General features: G+C 39.2%; 1 protein-coding gene and 1 long non-coding RNA gene across 4 annotated transcripts; one reads left to right on the top strand and one right to left on the bottom strand.

Moving 5' to 3' along the window:
* Positions 1–358: 358 nt before the first annotated feature.
* Positions 359–7495, top strand: LOC125748468 (uncharacterized). Its single transcript, XR_007399555.1, has 2 exons — positions 359–4627; positions 4710–7495. It is a non-coding gene; the product is annotated as an uncharacterized LOC125748468 (long non-coding RNA).
* On the bottom strand, positions 6249–22669 carry LOC125748456 (NF-kappa-B inhibitor delta). 3 transcript variants are annotated; one of them, XM_049024588.1, is made up of 12 exons: positions 22602–22669; positions 17066–17208; positions 16920–16950; positions 16552–16811; positions 16173–16396; positions 15700–15805; positions 15182–15328; positions 14858–14909; positions 12389–12537; positions 11717–11833; positions 10734–10898; positions 6249–10578 (listed from the first exon to the last, which is right to left on the bottom strand). In XM_049024588.1, exons 4-12 carry the CDS (start codon positions 16783–16785, stop codon positions 10507–10509), a joined length of 1266 nt encoding a protein of 421 aa, XP_048880545.1. In that variant the 5' UTR covers positions 16786–16811; positions 16920–16950; positions 17066–17208; positions 22602–22669; the 3' UTR covers positions 6249–10506. The 3 variants fall into 3 exon arrangements, with proteins under 3 accessions (XP_048880545.1, XP_048880544.1, XP_048880543.1); XM_049024587.1 differs by lacking the exon at positions 22602–22669 and adding an exon at positions 22021–22471; XM_049024586.1 differs by lacking the exon at positions 22602–22669 and adding an exon at positions 19600–20441.
* Between the last annotated feature and the right edge of the window lie 927 nt (positions 22670–23596).

Below are 23596 nucleotides of genomic sequence, written 5' to 3' on the forward strand. Positions count from 1 at the left end.
ACATTTGGATTAAATATGAAATGGGGCATGATGAAATGTCAAAATGAAGAATAAGACAGAATTTTATTTACTTATAAGTAACTAAAGGTCATACATATTTGGGTATTGGTCTCAACCTGGCAACCTAAAAACTCTGAACTGCATTAATGATCCAAAAAATATACCTATCTCAAATTATGAGGTAGTCAAAAAATTGCAAAAAGCTGTAAATATGGTCCCAAATTTTGAGATTTCTTATGCTGTTCTCCATTCTTCTCCATTCTCCTTTTATTCGCACCCCATCCCTCCTCCTAATCCCTTTACATTTTTCTCCAACAGGCAAAAAATTAAAATGCTCGAAATCATCCTCCAAGTAAGAGTACACAGTTTCAGCTATGCATGTGGAATGCTCTGTGCTTATTATGCAGGGGGGCAGCTATTTCCAACAAATTGCCATTGAGCATCTGTGAGCTGCCACTTCTTGCCTTACCCCAGTGATTCTCAAAGTCTGCACGGGGGCACGAAGCACAACAAATCCTAGGTAGAGAGTGTTACTAAAACGTGTAGTGGAACCAAAGCATGTGGGTGGAGTGGAGCAACGAGGATTTCTGCTTATCGTGCACGGATTGGTACGCTTTCCCTTGCTCGCAACCAGTGCAAGCTGCTCTGCTCAATATCGATCCCCACCCCAGTGGATTTTCACTCTGCTTCAATGAAATCACTCACCGCTCCAAAAAAGAAAGCAATCTGCATTGTATTATAATTTTAGCGTAAACTGTAGCCTGGCATCTAAATAACTGAGCAGCCAAATCCACATTCAAGCAGAAATGACATTTCAAGATGTGAGCGGGTTTCCAATTTTGGTTAGTTGGCTGGCATGCGATTTTCAATTCGAGACAAGTCTGCACACATATTCACGTGTATGTAATAGTTTGATTACCTTGTAAATGGGTTGTATAGTTTGCAAACTGTCCCAACATTATTGATGTAGCTAATTTTAGGTTTCTAATGGAATAATTTAGATTTGCCATAATATTTCTTGTGTGTCGCTCTGCGCTCTTTCCCACTCAGCCAAAATCCTTCCCACATGCTCTGAGTGGAACCACGGAACCAAAGTTGAATACAGCTGGGAGCCTTTGTTGTTTCTTTCAGACAGTGAAACTAACATAAAGTAAAACACGGAGAAGTTTCATCAAAAGTTTGCAGTGAGATTACATTAGGGACGAAACGTGTGTCTCACGGTCAATGCCTGACACCTGAGCGCACTGCCTACCGCATTCATCAAATCAGGCTCTTACTCTTCCACCTTTTTTACACTCCATCTGTGTGTGCATCCATGTAATTACGTGCTTGCAGTGGGATCACACAAAATTTACTTTGGAATTTACTCGGAAACAACAAATGCTATTTTACAGTTGTTCGGAGCTGGCTATTAACTCAGTGTAACTGAGGACAGTTATGAACTCCGCAGAAAGCTCCGTATACCTGCGCGTCATTTACCTTGGTGGGCGTAATCCCTTACCTCTCAATGTGAGAAACACAAGGTGTGGCGTGTGAACTGGTTCAAAAATGTGTGTCTCACGGTCAATGCGTGACACCTGAGAGTTCTGTATGTGTGGGTGTATGTGTATAAATATATATGGACAGGCACGCAATGGAGTGACAGGCATTGATGAAAACTAGTATGGCACATAGAAATTAACATGGTGTGTGTGTGGTAAACTGCAAGGACTTTGTTGTAGAGTCTGACAGTGGTTGGAAGGAAAGACCTTCTGAATCTCTCCTTCCCACAATGTGGATGCAGGAGCCTGCCACTAAAGGAGTATGGCTACTTAAAGGAGTTACTCAGTGCCATCAGAGTCTCCTGCATGGGGTGGTAGATGTTATCCAACTGGAATGACAGCTTAGCCACCATTCCCTTGTCACTCACAACCTCCACTGGTTCCAGAGGGCATCCTGAACAGAGCTGGTCCCCCGGTTCAGCCTGTTCAGTCTCCTTCCATCCCCAGCAGACCACACTGTAAAAGATGGCTGATGCCACTACAGAGTCATAGAAGGTCCTCAGGAATGGCCCCTGCACTCCAGAAAACCTAAGCCCCCGCAGCAGGTACAACCTGCTCTGCCCTTTTTTGTAGAGTGCATTAGTGTTATGAGTCCAGTCCAGTTCATTGTTCAGGTGAACATCAAGGTACCTCAAGCTCTCCACAGCCTCCATGTTAATACCCTGAATGTTCAGTGGTTGCATTGGAGGATGTTTGTGCCTGCGGAAGTCTACACCAACTCCTTGGTTTTTCCAGTGTTGATCTCCATACTCCCTGTCATCCCCATCAGTGATGAGGCCGAATATTGCAGAGTCATTTAAGAACTTTTGGAAAAAGCAGTTGGTGGAGTTGTAGAAGTCTGCTGTGTAGATGGTGAAGAGGAATGGCACCAGAACCGACGATCCTGTCCGACACACAGTCCTGAGTTCTCACATACTGTGGTCGGTTAGTGAGTTAGTCCTGGATCCATGTGGAGAGGTGAAACTCCACTCCTGTGTACACTCATTTGAATGAACAGTTCGACAGAATCGGTTCTATAAATTCAATCGAACTTCTCATCACTACTTTCTGCCATATTTAAACTTTTGGCATCCCAGTGACAACCCCTCTCACCTGGCACCTTGTAGTGGAAGACCCAAGGAAGTTCACCAAAGCCGCGCTGTAATTGCACATTCATTGTATATGTATCGTATTTTTCATTCAATATCACCCTTGCTTTTAGCATACAAACAGCAGTTCTTCAAAATATAAGCTATACTGAAATTTAGTGTAAAAATAGAAATTGTCCATCATATAGAGTATAGGTCATTTTAAAAATATTTCATTTCTTTTTTAGCCGATTTCATCATTCACTTTATTCACCAATGGTGATTTTATATACCAGGTTTTATTGTATGTGTATACACACACACAGACACACACACACATACACACACACAATCGGGTAAACATGTCTTTATGGGGACCGGTCATTCATTTTTATGTGAAAAATGATGATGCTAACTATGACAACCTTAACCCCCCCCCAGCCCTAAGCATAACCATAAGTAATCAAGCAAAATACAATAGTTTTTGCATTTTTAGTTTTTTCATTGCAGTCACAGATTTTAATTGACTTGAGTTTTCCGTTATGGGATTTTCTGGTCCCCATAAGGGAAAAAAACAGGTATTCATCATGTTGTGGGGGCATTATGTCCCCATAAGGTAAGGTATACCTGCTCTCTCTCTCTCTCTCTCTCTCTCTCTCTCTCTCTCACACACACACACACACGCACACAAATTCATACCATATATTTCAGATTTCATTGTATATATATATATCTGCTTTCATTCCATATATATCAGGTGACAGAAAAATATTGAGAACCACTGCCTTAGCCTGTTTGTCCCTCAGCTTAAGAACTGCAGCCCCACTTCCGAGACGAAAATGCAATTATTTCATCTACAGCACCATTGTTTCCAGGATGAGTAATTAGTGCTACTGTAGATTGCCGCCAGTGGGCGGGTCAGGTGCAGTCAGTGCATGGTTTGAAATATCTCAGTTCTGATACATGTTATGGAAATTTTCACACTGCATACATTGATTATGACTTTACGTTCCAAATAAATTATGAATTCATTATAGGAAAGTTATCACATTTGGAACTGACATGCAAGATTCACCTGAGAGATACTTTGTTTTTTAGAGAACTACAAAACTCCAAAATACACCATGTGGTCAAAATTATGTGGACATCCCTTATAAATATAGGAATTAAACCATATGCCTAGTCATGCATGAGAGTATAGTAACCTTCAGTTTGGTACCATCAGAGGATGCTATCTTTCCATCATGTCAGTTTGCCAAGTGGAACGCTCAGTTGTGAAGTGGTGGGTAACACAAACTCACAGCAAGGGATCTGATCACCCCGCATCAATACCCAATATGAATGGCAGCAAATCCCATAAGCAATGGTGCAGCCTTCAACGGAAAGTCTTCATAGAAGAGTCGAGGCTATGATAACAACAAAGAGTGTATGACCTTCATATCTCACTAGGTGGTGCTCACATAATTCTGGCAAAATAGTATATTATAAATGATAGTAATTATAAATCTAGTAATCTTTAAGTCAGAGCATATATTAAGCCAATATCTCTGCATGCAAAGACATCCTTCTCCTCAGACTCACTGCTACCACATTCTAAAATCATATGTGTGTTGAGAAGTTTTCATTTAATCAGATATATGTTGCACTGTGGAACATTTTGCACTCTTGTCATACAAATGACACAAGAACAGACATTGGTAAATATAATGCAGTTGATCTGCTGTGTTGCTGTACAGCATGAGGAAAAACTTTAAACACTCTCAATAACTAAATATTCAATTTGGATGACTTAACAGTAATACACAAATATTTATTTAAATATCATAATTTTGGAGAAAGGGTTGTTTTTAATTATTAATGGCTTGCCTGCAATAGATCCCCTGGTGTAGTGCTTTATTAGCACTACTAGGCTACCTCAAATCACATTGCTCTTGAAGTAGCCATGCATAATCAAAATAAGCAATTCTTTATGTTACAGCACAAGCCCTGTTGAAAGCTCCCTGCCACCAAAGACAGAAGGTGAGATCTTGTGGTGATTGAGTGAGTCATATAGAGCCACCACCAGTTGCTATAGAACCGCTAACCACTTTGTTTGTTGCAGTCCCTCCTCAGACAGTATAATAACAAAAGGAGCAGACGACTGGAGAGTGGAAGATCAGATATCAGCACTTTGTTAATTTCATCGGGCTGGAGATCCACAACATGCAGATGCGCATCAATTCTGCAGTCAAATATCATGACATTTTGTACTACATAGGAATTCTTTGATTTTTACAAATCGTATAATGCTCTATGTGAAATATAGGCAAATGTGGCTGCAAAAGGGTGCAACATGGTTAATATCCCAATCATGTGATTTGAACCACTGAAATTCTCAACAAGGACACATATATCCCTAACCTGCAGAGGCAGACACTGCCTCAGCTAAACCATGCATTCCCTTGTCCTGACCAGTAGTCATTTCATAATCTGATAGTCTTACTTTAACCAGTAATGTAGTGGCTAGGGCTGCTTGATTATGGCAAAAATGATAATCACAATTATTTAACCCATTCACTTTGAAAATATCATGCATTTATTGAAGTAAAAATGACTTTTTAACAGTGTTACAGCATGGCATGGCACAGGCGGAAAAAAGGTGACGATCCACTGTCAGCACACAAGACTACAAGAAGTTTATTAAAGAAAACAGAACACACTGGGGTAAACAAAAGGACCACAGGGGGTCAAGACTAAATAGGAACAGAACAAACGCAGACACTTAAATGGAAACACGTAACTGACTAACGAGGAGGCGGGTGTGGAACATGACAATTAAACAATCAACCGAGACAGCAACAAGCAAGAGGTGGGGTGACTTAAAAAAACGAGCACAGAACTAGAGATTTCTAACAAACGCTGAAACTAGGAAGCACTAACCACACTAGGATAAGTAACATGGAACTAAAATACAAACAGGACTGGAAGTGAACAGGACAAAAAGTAGGGCAAACCTGTAACTGGGAAAGAAAACAAAGTAACAAAAACAGTAAATACAAATAAACAGGTGAGATTGGCCCCTAGCTAGCCTCAAATCCATGACCAGAAGATTAATGGTTCCTGAGCCACACACTCAACCCACTAGGCGAAGGGACTAAAAGATGGAAGAAGGAACAGGACGGCCTGCCACCTCCTGGCCAAAACGTAGCATGTAGGACAGGGGCAGATAGCGCCGACCCTGACAAAACACTAAATATGTACAAGAAACAAATGAAAGGGAGCTGGAAAGGGGTAAATTTACAAAATGTATAACACAACACAAAATGGGAGCATCATTGTGAAACCAAATGTGGTACAGTAATGTTTTATTGCAATTTTTTTGTTTTGATAATCATTGAAAACCAAATCGTAACATGATTAATTGCCCAGATATCGCATTACATGTTTCTGGGAGGTTTTGGTGGCCCCTGAGGAAAACTAAGGAATGCCATGATTTTTATTGCTGGAAAAGGAGTCACATTTTCCTTTCCCCTCATGCTGCTGCTATACCTCTTTTGGCAAACTAGTAAATATGTAATGAAATCACCATTTATCTATACATGAAATAAGTGTTGGTTAACTGAGTCACTGCTGTTGTTATATAAAACAAAGTAGTGGGATGTTTCATGTTTTATAACTAGATTTATTAAGCATTGCATCTACCATTGGGCACACGAAACTTAAATTATATAAATGCATTTTCAACAGACAACTTTTCTTCAAGAAGGCATATTTATGAATGTAAGGGCTCACATACTGTACATATAATAACATAAATAATTACTACTGTGCATGTGCTAAACTTGTGTAAAAGCTTCAGCTAGTTTTGGAACAGAAGTAACATGATTCCAAGCATATCCATATGTCTTGGATGTACCTTCAGAGCTGATACTTCAAAACAAATGGGCCATGAGACTAGCCAAAAAAAAGAGAATATATGAAAAGCATGAGAAAATAAAGGAACTAAGCAAACACAAAGCAATCATATTACTGAAGAGATTTTAATGCTGCTGGTGAAGATTGATTATGCTAGGAATACATTCAGTATTATAATATAAACTTTCTGTAAATTAAGTATTTCAACATCTAATTTTGCAACCAGAACACTACAGATATGAAATTTGAATTGGAGGAACAAACATTCTTATTCTTATACAGCATCCTTCTTATACACTGCCTGGCCAAAAAAAAAGGTCGCCATTTGAATTTATATCAGCAAATATTTAAGAGCCAATCACTGGATCATTATTACAGCCCTGCAATGTTATGCCGCAATAAATTGAAGTTATCTGAGTACCTGAAACTACTGAATGGCCAAGTTACACCTCCATCCATTTTTTTCTTTCGTGTTGGCATGGGCATATTTCCAAGACAAGAATGCTAAGATTCACTGAGTTTGAATTGTCAAAGACTGGTTCAAAGAACATGAGGAATCATTTTTGTATGACTTGGTCATGAATTTGTATGACTTGGTTGAAGGTCTTTGGGATGTGATAAAGGAGGCTTTATGGAGCGGTTCAACTCGCTTGTCAATACAGGATCTCGATGAGAAATATATGCAAATCTGCATGAAAATAAAGGGTGAGATCTTGCATAAGCCAGTAGAAACAATGCCATGACAAATGTGTGCCATAATTAAAGCTAAAGGCGATCCAACAAAAAATTGAAATGGCAACTTTTTTTTTGGACGGGCAGATAATTTCAAAGAAAATTACAATTTTTGCAATCCATTCATTTTGTAAAACATAATTTTTTCTCCAACCTGCACTAAAAATGTATTATTTCATGTTTAACTATTAAATTCCTAGAATGCTCATCTTATTTCTGTTTCTTTATTTTATGCATAATAAATATATGTCAAAAAACTGACACTTAGTTCGATGTCTATACTGCTGTCTAGACTCACTTTCTGTTCAGTGTCACAACTGATTAATTTCTGTCCAGAACAAAGAAATTATGCATGTATAATGTGCACATTATTGGATACATAATTAATGTGTAAAAGGACTCAAACACAATCATAGACATTCAGCAGTGTACCACTGAAACTACAATTTGATCAATAGATGGATGGATAATGACATGGTTGTACAGATCCTAGCATCCTTTCAACAAAAGGTATAAGAACACTCTAAATGTTATAGATAAAGCTTATTCTATGTACGTCATCATAGATGAATGGTTTATCTTCTGTATAATTAAGCTGATACCTAAGCTTAGCCCTTGCATAACAATATTAACACTGCACAAAAGGATAATGCAAATTAAGAAATGTACTTAAATTTACAAATGAAGATAGAAACAGGTAAAACTTGATTGCTAAGTATAAGAAGCATACCTGCATAATCTCAAGAGAGATCAAAGATTTTTCTCGATCAAAATGAATTTTATATTCGATCAGTATTGAATCAATATGAACCTTTATACAGTGGCCTCCACAATTATTGGCACCCCTTGTAAAGATTTGTAAAAAGGGTTAAGAAAAATCCATCTTTTGATGAAGCAGCTTCGTGTTACACTGAAAAATTTATAAAAACCCAACCTTTCATTAACACAAATTTATTCCAAGAAAAAAAAATCCTTCATCAAGAAATAATTAATTAAAACACATGTGCCAAGATTATTGCACCCCTTGGAAATTATACTGAGCACAATGTAACAGAAGCATCTTTCCCCAGTAAATTGTACATTTTTGAGTTGAGTGGAGTGAATAGGAACCTTCAAGCTGTAATCCATGATTTCCTGGTTAAAAGGGATACGAACAGGAGGTGACACAGAGCCCAAATTCCCTTAGTCATCCATCAACGTGGGAAAGATAAGAGAACATACACACCAAATGAGGGAGAAGTGTGTTGACCTTCATAAGTCAGGGAATGTGTATTAAAAAATAGCTACTCGCCATAAAATGCCCATTTCTACTGTTAGGGCAATAATAAAAAAGTGGACAACAACTGGAACTGTTACAAATAGGCCTGGAAGAGGACCCAAGTTTATTTTTCCCTCATGTACAGTGAAGAGGATCGTAAGTGAGGTAAAAAAAAAAATCCCCAAGGATGATTGTTGGTGAATTACAAGACCAAGTAAAATCTTGGGGTTACCACGTCTCTAAAAAAACTAATAAAACTAATATCTTAGTAACAGATTATTTGGAAGGTTTGCCAGAAAAAGCTTTTTTTGTCAGTCAACCACAAACTTAAGCACTTGGAGAACCAAGCGAAACACTACTACAACTTTGACTGCAACCAAATTTAATGGTCTGATGAAACAAAAATGGCGATTTTTCACAATAAATATAAGGTGGGTTTGGTGTAAAAAGAAGGATGGCTATAATGAAATGAACCTTATCCCAAATGCCGGAAACCTCGCTAGGGTACATGGCATTATGGATTCCATGAAATACCAGGACATTTTAGATCAAAATTTGGCTGCCTCTGCCTGGAAGCAAAAAAACAGGCCATCATTGGATTTTCCAGCTGGACAGTGATCCTAAGCACATTTCCAAATCAACACAAAAATGGTTAGCTGACCGCAGAATCAAGCTTCTGCCATGGCCATCTCAGTCCCCTGACATGAACCCCACTGAAAACCTGTGGGATGAGCTGAAGACAAGAGAGCACAAGAAATGGCCTAGGACCCTGGATGATGTGGAGAGATTCTGTAAAGAGGAATGGACTCAGATGCCTTGCTTGGTAATCTCTAACCTTCAAATGTTATAGGAGAAGACTCAGTGCTGTTATACTGGCAAAGGGAGGTTGTACAAAGTATTAAAGGCAGGGGTTCCATTAATTGTGGCACATGCATTTTTAATGAAAATAATTATTTCTTGATGAAGGATTTGTTTTTCTTTCAATAAATTTATTTTAAAAAATGGTTGGATTTTTCTAATTTTGTCAGTGTGATATTAAACCATATTGGGATATTCACCCAAAAGGTGGATTATTACTAACTCATTTTACAAATCTTTAGAAGGGGTGCCAATAATTGTGGAGCACTGAATATTAAATTTCACAGCTGCAGACAAGATAGGATTGGAATTGCCCATCCAAAGATTCTTGTGTCTCCTAAAATAATGCAAATGCAGTCACACCACATGGATGTCATAAATAACATGGATCCCATAGGAAAAAATGGAAAAAATAAAGAACTGAGGCACAGGTTCCCTTGATTTAAATAAAAATAATTGAGGTTATGTGACTTGTAAAGCACTGGCACACTGATACAGTGTGATGCATGCTTACGATACCTTATTTCAATGAACCAATATGGTTTCAGATTGTAATAATGAAACTTGCCATTATTCAGCGATTTCTCAGAAATCGGACATAGAGTTTCTCTCTGTAAAAGTCCTAACATATGCTTTAACTTCAAATTATTTATTTTAGATATATTGTCTATGTTCCTTTCACCTCGATATATATTTTCATACATTCTTATAAAACTAAAGTATGTTTTGCCAATAAATAAAGTAAACATTATTAATTGATGTCGACATGAAGAAAGGGGCTAGTCTAAGACCTAGAAAAATCTAGTACTAATGAATCACTCACATGATAATCAGTCCATTAACATTACTTGCTCTTTGGGAAAAAAAAAAACAGGACTGACAGTAGATTTAACCTGTAGATTTAAACGCAGCCAAATAACTGAAAGGTCAGTTTCAGATTTCACTAGATAAATTTTTATGTCTGAAATATAGTGTAAGTAACTTTTCTTCAAAAAAGTAAAAAGAATATAACTGTCTGATCATACACTGCGGAAATACACTCTAGAATAAATTAGAGGTGCTATGTGTGATATTGGTCCTCATAAGAAGATACGATTAGATCCCCCTTCGTTAGTAGTGAAGAGGGACAAACGCTGGGACTGGAAAGCAGTCCATGTCACTCTTGGTCCTGTAAGGATGTAATACGCCGTCGAGAGGCAGCATTTCGCTTTTTGAGGAGGAACTTCAGCTAATCAGAAAACAAGAACAAATTCAGATGATGAGTCATATGCAACAAAATGACTAGACAGTCCAATTAGTCACAGACCATAAATTTCCTTTCTTGCATATAACAAGGATAGCAAAAATCACAATCTTTGCGCTAAAATGGGTGGGATGGCTCACCTGTTCTCCCTTTTCCCCACTCTGCAGCAGGTGCGCAGGCTGGTCGTTCTCCAGGTTGCGGATGCTGGGATCAGCTCCGTGGTTCAGCAGTAAGCGGATCACCTCCTCCTGGTGGCAGCTACCATGCAAGCCAGCTGCCATGTGCAGAGCAGTGTTACCATGCGCCTGCAGTAGGGGGCAGAGACAGAAATAAGAAAACTTCGCCCTTAGAGTGTAATGTGAAGAACTGCTCTGGGGGAGACAGCTAACAAAGTCATGCGATGTGGAGGTATGAGGAAGGAATAGGTACTCTTTCAAGGGAAGGGGAGTGTGAAGTGGAAATGAGAGCAACACTTGGAAAGAGGAAGGAAAACAAGTGGGGGCTGTATGTTTGGGGGGGGGGAAGAGACCATGCTGACCAGCAGACAGCTTGATAAAACACAACACTACAAAAGTCAGTTGACCTTTGACCTTCCTGAGGGTTTTTTTCCTCCTGTATAAAACTCTGGGGGTTTGTTTGGCTTTTCTTAGTAACTCTAAACTGAGGATTGTCAGTGAGGCTACTGTTGGAACCTTTATTGAGCACTCTGGGCCAAGTAGGGAAAAGGTTATAGCCGAGGGAATGTGTTGGGGCCCCGAGGAAAGAACACCTTAAATTAGGACATGGCAGAAGTGGAAAGTTCAGGACCAGAACGAAAAAATTCAAACCAAGATTTTGGTTCAACAAACCAGTTGAGTACAAAGACTTACAGTCACACAGTACTCAGTTCAAAACCTTGGTCTGAATTTTTATTATCTGGACCTTAAATTTCCACCTCTGAGATGGGGAATATGTGGCATGTTAAAAAAACCTCACCTAAATTTCCATGCCGTACAGACTTTCACATAATACATCTACAGTTTGGTGAATCTTCGTCCCTGGTCTTCAGTCTTCACCCTAGCTTGCATTCAGTGGTCTTTGTTCCAGTACCGTGATAGAGCATAATGTGACGAGAGCCGCTAACCTTCATATTAACGAAAGCCTGTGTGTCTGCCAGGTTAATCTGCAGCAGGATTCGCACCAGCATCACATTGCCTTCCTTCACAGCCAGGTGTAGAACTGTCTTGTTGCTCTTGATGTCCTGGTGTATGACATACAATATTGTGACTAAAGAATGGCACTGGCTGCACAAACTGCATGAGCTGCACATCATATACCATATACAGAGGGACGTCACTCACCCCATGTCATTTTTTAGAATAGAATAGAATAGGATACAATACAATACAATAAAGATACTTCATTCATCCTTATGGGGAAACTGTATTTCCAATTATCCCATCTAGTTCTCCATTAAATACAAAGACACATAAATAGGTGAGAGATATGGGGTCAGACTGCAGGGTTATCCAGGGTGCAGCACCCCTGGAACAAGTAGCATAAAGGGCCTTGCTCAAGAGTCCAATAGTTGAATATACATCATGCAGTGTGTGACAAATGCAGTCCCCAAAGGTGATTAGACCTGCAGCATGGAGTCCACTGTTGCTAGTTTAAGTTAAAAAAAAAAAAAAGGCTCTCCTCAGACAGTCCATGTTTTTGCTCCCTCCCAGCTCCCTGCCAGAACGTCCACATTTCATCTCATCTCAGATCCCCACCGGGGAACTGTCTGGGGCTCCCCCAGGATGCATGGCCTCACCTGGCTGAGGAGGGATGCTCCAGAACTAAGCAGAAGCTGGATGCAGGAGAGTTTGTCTTCCGCCAGGCTGTGCAGGTCAGACACTGGGGTAAAAAAGGACTTCATGGTGGCACTGTGGGAGATGGCTGCACAGTGCAGGGGAGTCAGTCCTGGAGTAAAGAAAGACAGAAAAGCAGAGAATTGATGAACAGGCTCCATCAAGCATAGTGTCATGGATCTGTCATGCTCTACAATATAACAAATAAAATCATAACATTGGATGAACTGCATATAAATGGGCTCAAAAACGTGTGTGATATTTAGCATATGACAGAGACATTACACACTGCAGCAGCTTTGCACCCATTTGAATATTCATCCATCCATCCATTTTCCAAACCGCCTATCCTATTGGGTCGCGGGGGGTCCGGAGCCTATCCCGGAATCAATGGGCACGAGGCAGGGAACAACCCAGGATGGGGGGCCAGCCCATCGCAGGGCACACTCACACTCCATTCACTCACACATGCACACCTACGGGCAATTCAGCAACTCCAATTAGCCTCAGCATGTTTTTGGACTGTGGGGGGAAACCGGAGTACCCGGAGGAAACCCCACGACGACACGGGGAGAACATGCAAACTCCACACACATGTGACCCAGGCGGAGACTCGAACCTGGGTCCCAGAGGTGTGAGGCGACAGTGCTAACCACTGCACCACCATGCCGCCCCCCATTTGAATATTCAAATTCATAATCACATAATGTATGCATATTATTTTATGTTACATGGTGGAAACTTATACTTACATACTTTATTATGAAACCAGAAATACTCTTTGATTGCCTGACAGATAAATTGAAATAAATGTAATGATCATCATACACTACATTGCCAAAAGTATTGGAACAACCCTCCAAAAAATTAATTCAAATGTTCCAATCACTTCCATAGCCACAGGTGTATAAAATCAAGCACCTAGACTGCTTCTACAAACATTTGCAAAAGAATGGGTCACACTCAGGAGCTCAGTAAATTCAAGCGTGGTACTGTGATAGGATGCCACCTGTGCAATAAGTCCATTTGTGAAATTTCCTTGCTACTAAATAGTCCACGGTCAATTGTTAGTGGCATTATAGAAAGTGGAAGTAATTGGGAACAACAGCAACTCAGCAATGAAGTGGTAGGCTATGGAAAATATTGAGCTGGGACAACACATTCTGAGGTACATAGTGTATAGAAGTCACCAACTGTCTACTGAGTCAATAGCTACAGACCTCCAAACTTCAAGAACAGTGCGTAGAGAACTTCATGGAATGGGTTTCCATGGCTGAGCAACTGAATCCAAACCTTACATCACCAAGTGCAATGCAAAGTGACAAATGCGATGGTGTAAAGCACATTGCCACTGGACTCTAGATCAGTGGAGACGTGTTCTCTGGAGTGATGAATCACACTTCTCTGTCTAGCAATCCAATGGTTAAGTCTGGGTTTTGCAGTTGCCTGGAGAACGGTACTTGTCTGACCGCATTGTGCGAAGTGTAAAGTTTGGTGGAAGGAGAATTATGGTGTGGGGTTGTTATTCAGGGGTTGGACTTGGCAATCCAAGCAATCCTGGACAATTTCATGATCACAACTTTGTGGAAAGTTTGAGGATGGGCCCTTCCTGTTCCAACATCAGTGCACAAAGCAAGGTCCATAATGACATAGATGAGCAAGTCTGGTGTGGAGGAACGTGACTGGCCTGCACAGACCCCTGACCTCAACCTGACAGAACACCTTTGGGATGAATTAGAGCAGAGACTGTGACCCAGACCTTCTCGTCCAACATCAGTGCCTGACCTCACAAATGCTCTCCTGGAAAAATTGTCAAAAATTCCCAAAAAAACACACTCCGAAACCTTGTGGACAGCCTTCCCAGAACAGTTGAAGCTGCAAATGATGGGCCAACTCCATATTAAAGCCTATGTATTAAGATTGGGATGTCATTAAAGTCTATGTGTGTGTAAAAGAATGTGTCCCAATACTTTTGGCAATGTAGTGTACAATAAAAATGACTGAGCTCTGGGTTTTAGCCTCTGAATTGAAGGTTAAATGAATTATACTAAGCTGTAAGATCACTTAGCTTTGCTGCATAACTATTTTTTAATGGTTTTCAGTATAGATAAAACCCCATTGTTATAGATTGGCTAGCTCACTACCAGGTAAATTTAGAAAGTGTTGCATGTTTCTTAGTGATTGTCCTGCCTTTGAATCCTGGTCTTTGATTATGTGTGTTATTAGGCAGTCAAATGACAAACAAAACGGTCAATGTAACCTGTTGGCAAATTCAGCCTTAATGGATCATTACATCTGTGACCCATCAGTTTAGTCAAGAAGCATCAGCTTTCATTATGACTGATGCATCTAACGAGTGTTATTTAGTAAATGCTGTACAAAAACAAACAGTATTTCATATGTTGTAAATACATATACAAATGAGCATTTACCTTCAAAATTGCGAGCCTCCAGGTTCACATTCAGTCCCATGGAAAGAATTGTCTGAGAAATACCAATGTAAATGGTCATGAAAATAAAGACAACACATTAAATGAGAAGGTGTGTCCAAACTTTTGGCCTGTACTGTATGTACAAAACGATAAGAGGTACAATATGGAAAAAAATGAATGACTAAAACAATTCCTATAATTTTATTGCTAATAATGCTAAATATGTATAAGTTGAAAGCATGAGACTCTGGAGTAATATGGGTGATAAAAAAGGAAAATAAAGTTAAAAGTCTTCGACGTCTGTATACTTGTCACTTGTCTCACCTGCATTACTCTGGGGAATCCATAGGTAGCTGCTAGGTGGAGTGCAGTCTGACCCTTATCATCACAGGCATTGACGTCCGCCCCCAGCAAAAGAAGGTCCTGGACAATTAGTGACTGATTTGCTGTCGCTGCTACCAGCAGAGCAGTCTGGTGAAAGAAAAAGTAAAAAAAAAAAATGTATATATATATATATATATATATGCAAATGCAATAAATTAATATTCAATTAATTGCAATTAATATTCGATGTTTAGATGTACATTCACATTAAATTACAGCCTCCAAACATTCAAGCATTATTAATTGCAATGCATTTTTATTCAAGAATTGTGAAAAACAATGTGTTTTTTTTCTGATTTGTTTCATGGTAATTTGCATCAAAGTCTTTTGTCATTAATTTACTTACATACTTTTGCTACTTTTGTGTTTTCATGCATAACTTTCCAGTAACATAATTCCTGTTAATTCTCAGTCGTATTTCTTGGATTTCTGAATGGATGCTCACATACGGCACATACCTTTCCTTTATGTTCTTTGGAATCTAGCTTGCCCAGGTCCCGCAAGTTTTCCGCAGCTGCAAAAGCGTACTCCCTCAGCCCCTTTGCCGTGTAGATATGCAAGATCCTGAAAGGAGCCAAATAACTGGTTATCTGAAGCTGTACCATCCCAACATGGCAAAGGTCCCCGTGAGTTAAATTTGGGTAATTAATTTTTCCTTCTATTAATACCTTTATTCCTCATATACCTTTGTTGAGGAGTAAAACTGCATGACACAAAGATTCATTAACATTTATGTCTCTGAAATGTCTCTTATGCTTCATACACAGAGAAATTTACCTTCCAGACTCAAATTTCATTATACGCATCCTTGACCAGAAATTAATTTTAAGTCGACTTTGAGAAGCATCTAGAACTTTACTTTAAGTCTACCTCAGACCTTGCTCTATTTTGGAATGTGAATTAATCCTGATTAACTATCTCTGCCGCTTACGTGTCTCCATCTTCATCCTGCCACATCTTCTTACTGTAGTCCATCGCCTGAAGGGACATGCGTGCCTCCTCCAGTTTCCCAGCATCCATCTCTTCCCCGAATCCCTGAGGGCTTGGGGCTCCATGACTATGAAGGCTACTCACGGGTGTCCAAGAGTAACTCAGAGACTGCTGCACCCCCGAGTGAACTGAACCAGAGAGGGTCACTGTCATGGGGCATTCTAACTAAGGAGAGAACAAGAAAACAATATTATAAACATAGATACACACACACACACACACACACACACAAACGCACATACACACACATATCCTTCTGACTGCAAATGACTCAGAACTCAAGAAATATATATTCATATAATGCAATGGCAGGCACTTACATAGTGATGGATGCTCATGGCACAACTGTAATCTGGTTGCTGTGTCGTGAAGCTTGGGGTCAGGCCAGGGCTGTAGGCCTGACTCTGGCCACAATCCAGCGAGGTTGCCACAGTGTTAAAGTAGCCTCCCACAGAAGGAATGGGGCAGTCCTGTTGCAAGTTTGAGCACTGAGGGGAGTTGGGATGGTTCCACACACTAGTGGCCGGTGGCAACATGGGCCCCACAGCTCCCATGATGCCCTGATAGCTGCAGTTACCACCTAAAAATGCAGACACTTCTGTAAAATTGTGATTCATTATTGTGCATTTGCAAAGAGTTGGACAAGAGAGTGTGTATATTACTTGTGGAAAGTGCATTTTGTGCTTACCTGTTTGGGTACCCTGTTCTGGCAGTGACACCTACAAACAAACAGCATGACATAAAAGGTACACTGTTTCAGTCAAATTCACACACATACATGCAATGAAAAGAAATACTGTACATCTCTACAGCCTATATGGAATATCTACTCACAGGGACAGAAGCACTGGCAATTGAAGTGGTCACCAATGAGAATGAGGAGGTTGAGGAAGATGGGGAAGTAGCTGTTTCTCGCTTCCTCTTCTGCTCCAGGAGTTTCTTAACAGTGGGCAGTGAACACGAATTTTCCTTTGGCGCTGCAGAAGCCAATAAAAGTCAGTCTAATATGTCATCTAGGTACAAATCAATCCATTAGCCTGTTTAGTTTTAGACATGTTCATGTTGATATATGTTGTTTGTCATTTCTTACTGGTATAAAACTCATCCAATCCATCCACCCTCCAACCACTTATTCAGTACAATGTCACTGGGCAGTCATTAAAACAGTGTAACATTATTATAGATGTTGTTCATTAAAACTTTGAATATATTAACATGTAAAATGCATTAACTGTTTGTGACAAAAAAGTCCAAAAACTTCCATGCTTACAGCAAAAATTTCAAATTCTCACTAATATTAATGTGTCCAGAAAGAGGATATTGTTGTTTAACTCTTTTTTTTAAAAAAAAAAGTTCTTTAACTGTCTTTTAAAAAAAAAAAAAAAAAAAAAAAAAAAAAAAAAAAAAAAAAAAAAAAACAGGGGCGGCATGGTGGTGCAGTGGTTAACACTGTATGGGGCGGCATGGTGGTGCAGTGGTTAGCACTGTTGCCTCACACCTCCGGGACCCGGGTTCAAGTCTCCGCCTGGGTCACATGTGTGTGTAGTTTTTATGTTCTCCTCATGTCGTCGTGGGGTTTCCTCCGGGTACTCCAGTTTCCCCACACAGTCCAAAAACATGTTGAGACTAATTGGAGTTACTAAATTGCCTGTAGGAGTGCATGTGTGCGTGAATGGTGTGTGAGTGTGCCCTGCGATGGGCTGGCCCCCCATCCTGGGTTGTTCCCTGCCTCGTGCCCATTGCTTCCGGGATAGGCTCCGGACACCCGCGACCCAGTAGGATAAGCGGTTTGGAAAATGGATGGATGGATGCTTGTTTTCAATATAATGTGTAATTTATTTTAATAAACGATCCTACACGTAAAGAAAAAAAAATACACATACAGGAAAACATTTTGTGACGGTACAAGCAGACACTCTCTCCATCTGGGTGACATCATAGTCAGGGGCACTGTAAAGGGGGGGTAAACGATGACGATTCTCGGGGCCCATGACTGAGAGAGGGCCCAGAGAAGCCCCCAATACACTGTGTTGGGGGCCCTGTCAAGATTCTTTTCATGGGGCCCAAAATCCTTAGCAGCGCCCCTGATCATAGTAGTCACTGAGTATTCTTCCCAGGAATTCAAGAACATAGAATTTACATGCTACTGTATTATATTACTTGCATCACATACTATTAATAGCATTTCCAACAGAAAATATGCCATAAAAATAATATTTTGAGAAGTGCAGTTACTCATAGTTATTGTCAAATACCCTAACAGCATTTTGGTACTGAAAATATGATGGTTAGTTTGACAATGCAGTGAGTCCTGTAGGTTTTCAGAAAGAACCCTTTTACAGCTAATGCTACACTCAAAGATCTAGCAGACCAGAATAACGATCAAGGGGAAATTACAACGATACCCATGATTCATGGGTTAAACCTCTGCTGCCAGCATGTCATACTTATCTTCAAGTACAGTCTAATGTACGGACAATGATCGCAACTGATCTAAATTACTATGTAATATAAATAAATCGACCGTCTACTACAGTAATATATGGAATGCCAGTGGAATGCGGTACGTGCAGTTACATTATTCATGGTGACAATACAAGTGACAAAAAAATTATATATCTACATAGAAAGATAAACAGACAGACAAGCACCTAGACGGCCGCTCTTCAGTAGCGATTATTGGAAGTTCTAATTTACATTGATATGACGTTAACTTTTAGGTTTAGCTTGACGTCAGTAACAATTAACAAGAAGAAACTGTAAAAACAATTTATAACTCGTAAGGCATGCTTTATCTAGACTAAAGAATTTTACTGTGCTTTGTACACATGTAAAAAAAGAACCTTCACTAGGAGGAAGCGTTTTATGTCCATACACCAGATGAAGGCTGCGGAGTGCGCTTCTGCTATACTGTAATATTGATTACTGGACCTATGAATTAGATCATTGCAGGTAGTCTTGCACATCACTTCATTTTTTTTAAAAAAAAGGTAAATACAAAAAAAAACTCGCTTTCAGTATTATAGTATGGTACTTAACTATTTCACCATCAAGCCCGTTTTTCAATGTCGCTGAAGAACTTCGACTATAGCCAGCAGTCTAATTTAGAAAGTCCGTGTCTTTAATATATTCAAATTTGGAAATATTATTTTACAGGCCTAAACTCTAATTATACTAATGTGACTAATGTGTTCATATGTAACTGGTTTAGACAATGACTGCATATACTACATGCTACCATACCGTACACTGTTTGGTAACATATATTCTCATAATGTTCCATAACATACACACATATTTCCGGGTTGCATTCAGACACTTAATTTTGCTACTTTTAAAAATTCTTATTCAGTTAACGAAAAAACTACCTTTTCCTCTGTGACTGCAATTTCCCATCCTCCATTTCAATAACTGTTTGCATTGTCTCGTCTGCACGTTTCGTTTCCACTCAATGATAAAAGAAAATACGAATTTGTTGTAAAACGCCAGTATCTCAGGTTTCCAGACGCCAACAAAGTTTCTCTGAAATCTAGACCCCAACAAAGAGAGATAAGATACATTTCCGCCAAACACGAAACCGCCTGCGGAGTGACGGTGAGGAATGTATTCCAGTAGGAACAGTGGCGAGAGACACCTGCGCTTCACTAGAAGCTTTCTATGGAGGATGTTCTCACTCTTTTTCTGTGACGCTCCTTCTTGCGGGCTCCGTTACGCTTATGCAGCAAACCACACATCCTCCTGCCTTCACCCCGGAACACAACAATATAGCCTATGCTTTAGTAGCTACTCATGGCCTAACTGCCCTAAAAACAACACCGCTGAGCTTGTGGAGTTGTTGAAGAATTTTACGTCGAATATTATAGCCACCAGCAGTACATTCACATTATTTTAAAAGAGAAAGATAACCGGATTCCTCTTATAATAAAGACATCAGAAGCAGACTTTTCAGATTACAGGAATTTCCTAAACAGAGAATAGTGAACTTTCTTTGTCATATTCAATGTGTTGCAGCTTATTTAGAAATTGTGTGAGCTATTATAACAGGTATCGGGTAAGGGCAGCATATGGTAAGGGAAGCAGAATTGCTAGCTTAAGGTATATGAAGCTAAAATTCCCTTAATACTAGTTACAATAATAACTTGAATACAGCCACAGAGCCATCACTGTGTTTGATGAATATTTGTACTGTTACAGTACTGCCAGTTAGACAGCAATAATAATAATATTATTATTATTATTATTAATAATAATAATAATAATAACAATTAGGCCTGTATATGGGTTTTAGTGGATATTATTCTCTGATCTTAGGAATCATTGTCCCAAAGGAGTAGTAAACACCAGGAAAATAAAAGTTTTATTTCCATATCTTATGTACTTTAAAAGCTTTCTTTAGTCTATAATTTCACTACAGTGTTATAAAATATAAATTTACATTCAATCTCAGGCTTTACATCCATCTATCCTTTTGGAGAGATTGTTCTCATCAGAGTTTATCACCATTAGACATTACACTATCTATACACTTTATTTTAGCATGTTAGTAGTTTCAGTAATTTCCTGGTTTGATCACCCTGTAATACTCCAGTCTTTCTGTTTCTTTAAGTTTTTTTACTTTCAATTTCATCTGCAAAGTGTTACAGTAGCATCTAGTAATCTAGTAATCTTATGCCAGCTGTGTTTAGTCTGTTTAATCCCAGTGTTACTAATGAGCCACCATAAATCAATGTTTTAAACTTCTTTCAGACTTCAGATTGCCTTCACATTTGGACAAAATGTTACGTCTCTCTCTCTCTCTCTCTCTCTCTCTCTCACACACACACACACACACAGACACCCTACACACGTATCTGAACACCTCACTGGATTCTTTTCATCAATCGTTTTGACTACACGTTTACAAAAAACACACAGTCTAAGTTATGACGTGACAAGAAGACCTTGAAACTTCCTTGAAGTTAAGCCACTGATCTTCTGTTGTGTATTGATAAGGTGAGTGGGCGATGTGCTGTTGGGATACCCTTTCATGGGTGCGTGACCACTTGTTGTAACAGTATTCAAATACTGTCGGAAATCCCTTATGAGTCAGAATGCGTGGGTAGACGGGGATTCCAGTGACCTTTTCTTACGTTGACTCGATTATAACAGAAAAGGGAACTTAGAGGGGCACGTGCACATATTTAAAGGCACAAAGTCTGTTGAAATCAGTTACCATGAGTCTTATTCCTCTGAGCCCCATAGACCTGTACACTAACCCCCCCCCCCCCCATGGGGATTACAGTTAAAACCCTTGTCTTCTGTTTCGCACCCACCCAAGAATAGGGGAATTGAGTCAACAGCTGCAGTGACAGAGGTTGGACTGGGCGGTGGTTCAAAGGGTTTCCCCAAAATGCAGCTTTGTTTCGTGCATAACTCTTTTCTTATATCAATGCCACCTTATCAAATACGGACTCTTAGTGAATCAGGTTTCTTACATAGGTCTAAACGTCAGTACAAATGAAACGTTCAACATTAATACGATGTCACATAAATTTATTTTATAGACCAAGAAGCTTCAAAGGAAAAACTTATTTTTTACGACATCGATGTCTCAAGTGTACTTAATAAAATTATTAAAACGAGTATTTTAATAACCTGAACAATTCAGAACCTAATAAGCCATTACAACAACAGCAATGCAGACATTAGTATTAAATAACTATTGCTAGTACCACTACTACAACAAAATAATAATAATAATAATAATAATAATAATAATAATAATAATAATAATAGGCTACATGACTCACGTTTCGGCCAGTGCATGTCAGAATCCCTTTCGCGATGTATGACTCCCAGGCAATACCTCTTGACTGACAAATTACCTGTTACTTCTTAAGATTGTCGTTAAGTGTGTCGCTGTCTCTGGCTTACGGCGAGTTTTAGGCTCGTATGACTTCCCCGCCTACTTTCTTTGACGTTCTGCTTAGCTGTCACATAGTACCCACAAGCCGTAGTCTACAACCCGCCCACCAGAACGCCTACGTGCGTAAACAGCGCGATATTATACTGCCGACACTAGAAGATAGAATTTGTTGAAACTGTACATATATGTTAAGCATTCAAAAAAAACTTTTGGTGTTTATCCATCCATCTAATTACTATTATCAGGTTCGCGGTGATAAAAAAAAACTATTACGTTTAGAAAAGCCGTACGTTTAGATTATTCTTGTCACATCTTGTATCATTTACTTTGCTCATATATATATATATTGCACATATATATATATATGTGTGTGTGTGTGTGTGTGTGTGTGTGTGTGTGTGTGTGTGTGTGTGTGCGTGCGTGTTTATTATTAAATAAAGGAGAAAGGAAACTTCCAGCACTTACGAGCCTCACAACATTTTCCTTTTGCAGTAGACAAACAGCGGTTTTATTATAGCAACCTGCCACTAAAGCAGGAAATCACGCTTAAGAGAACTGTTCCTCCTATTGGTCAATTTTTCCATCGTAATTGTATTCTGCTCTATTATTGGACCAGTAATCCCTAAGTACCGCCTCCACTGAACTTTTATATTTACGTAAGGGTGAGGTTTTGATATATGGAAGGAGACTGTTGAACCGAGGGAGATGAATTAAATATTTTTAGTTGAAGAACTAAAATATATTGGTAAATTGCATGGGTAGATAAAAAATGCGCTTTTCAGTCTTTTTTCTTACCGCTCCACGAGTGAAGTGAATCGAGTTTATTAACTATATTGCAAGCTCACGCTTTCTGACTCTGACGCTCACAAGAAATCTTATGTCAAATATTATTTCATTATAAAAATGATAAAAATTATTGTTAAAAATCAGCTGCATCAGTTTCGTTGAGGTACTTTGCAAACCCTGCATACCCATTTACAAGTTAATAAAACTGTAAATGATTGTGCAGACTTCTCGAATTGAACGTCTCATTCCAGCCAGCTGACCAAAGTTGGTGACACTGTTTGTGTGTGTGTGTGTGTGTGTGTGTGTGTGTGTGGAAAGAAAGTAAGAAAGAGAGAGAATTTATTTTCACTCTACCACTTGGTAAGATGTCAAGGACATAGAACTGTTAAAGGGGTGAGGGCTAGAAGCTGTCAGTTCCCTGTTTACCAATGGGGGTAGCTAATTAAGGGTACACAAGATAACTTGTATTGTTTTAGCGCAGGGATAGTCTATCTGTGCGTACACGAACTACCGTATCTGGCAAAAATGACAAAAAAAACTAAAACGCTATCATTTTCCGGGTTTGGCCGGTTATAATGGTATTAACTCATTAATAAAGATAAAACTTTATAATTGGCTATAAATGATGTGTGAAGTGTTAGATCCTAATTAATAACTTATAAATAATATTTAAG

The sequence above is a fragment of the Brienomyrus brachyistius genome, chromosome 9, assembly GCF_023856365.1.
Source record: "Brienomyrus brachyistius isolate T26 chromosome 9, BBRACH_0.4, whole genome shotgun sequence".
NCBI classification, from domain to species: Eukaryota; Metazoa; Chordata; class Actinopteri; order Osteoglossiformes; family Mormyridae; genus Brienomyrus; species Brienomyrus brachyistius.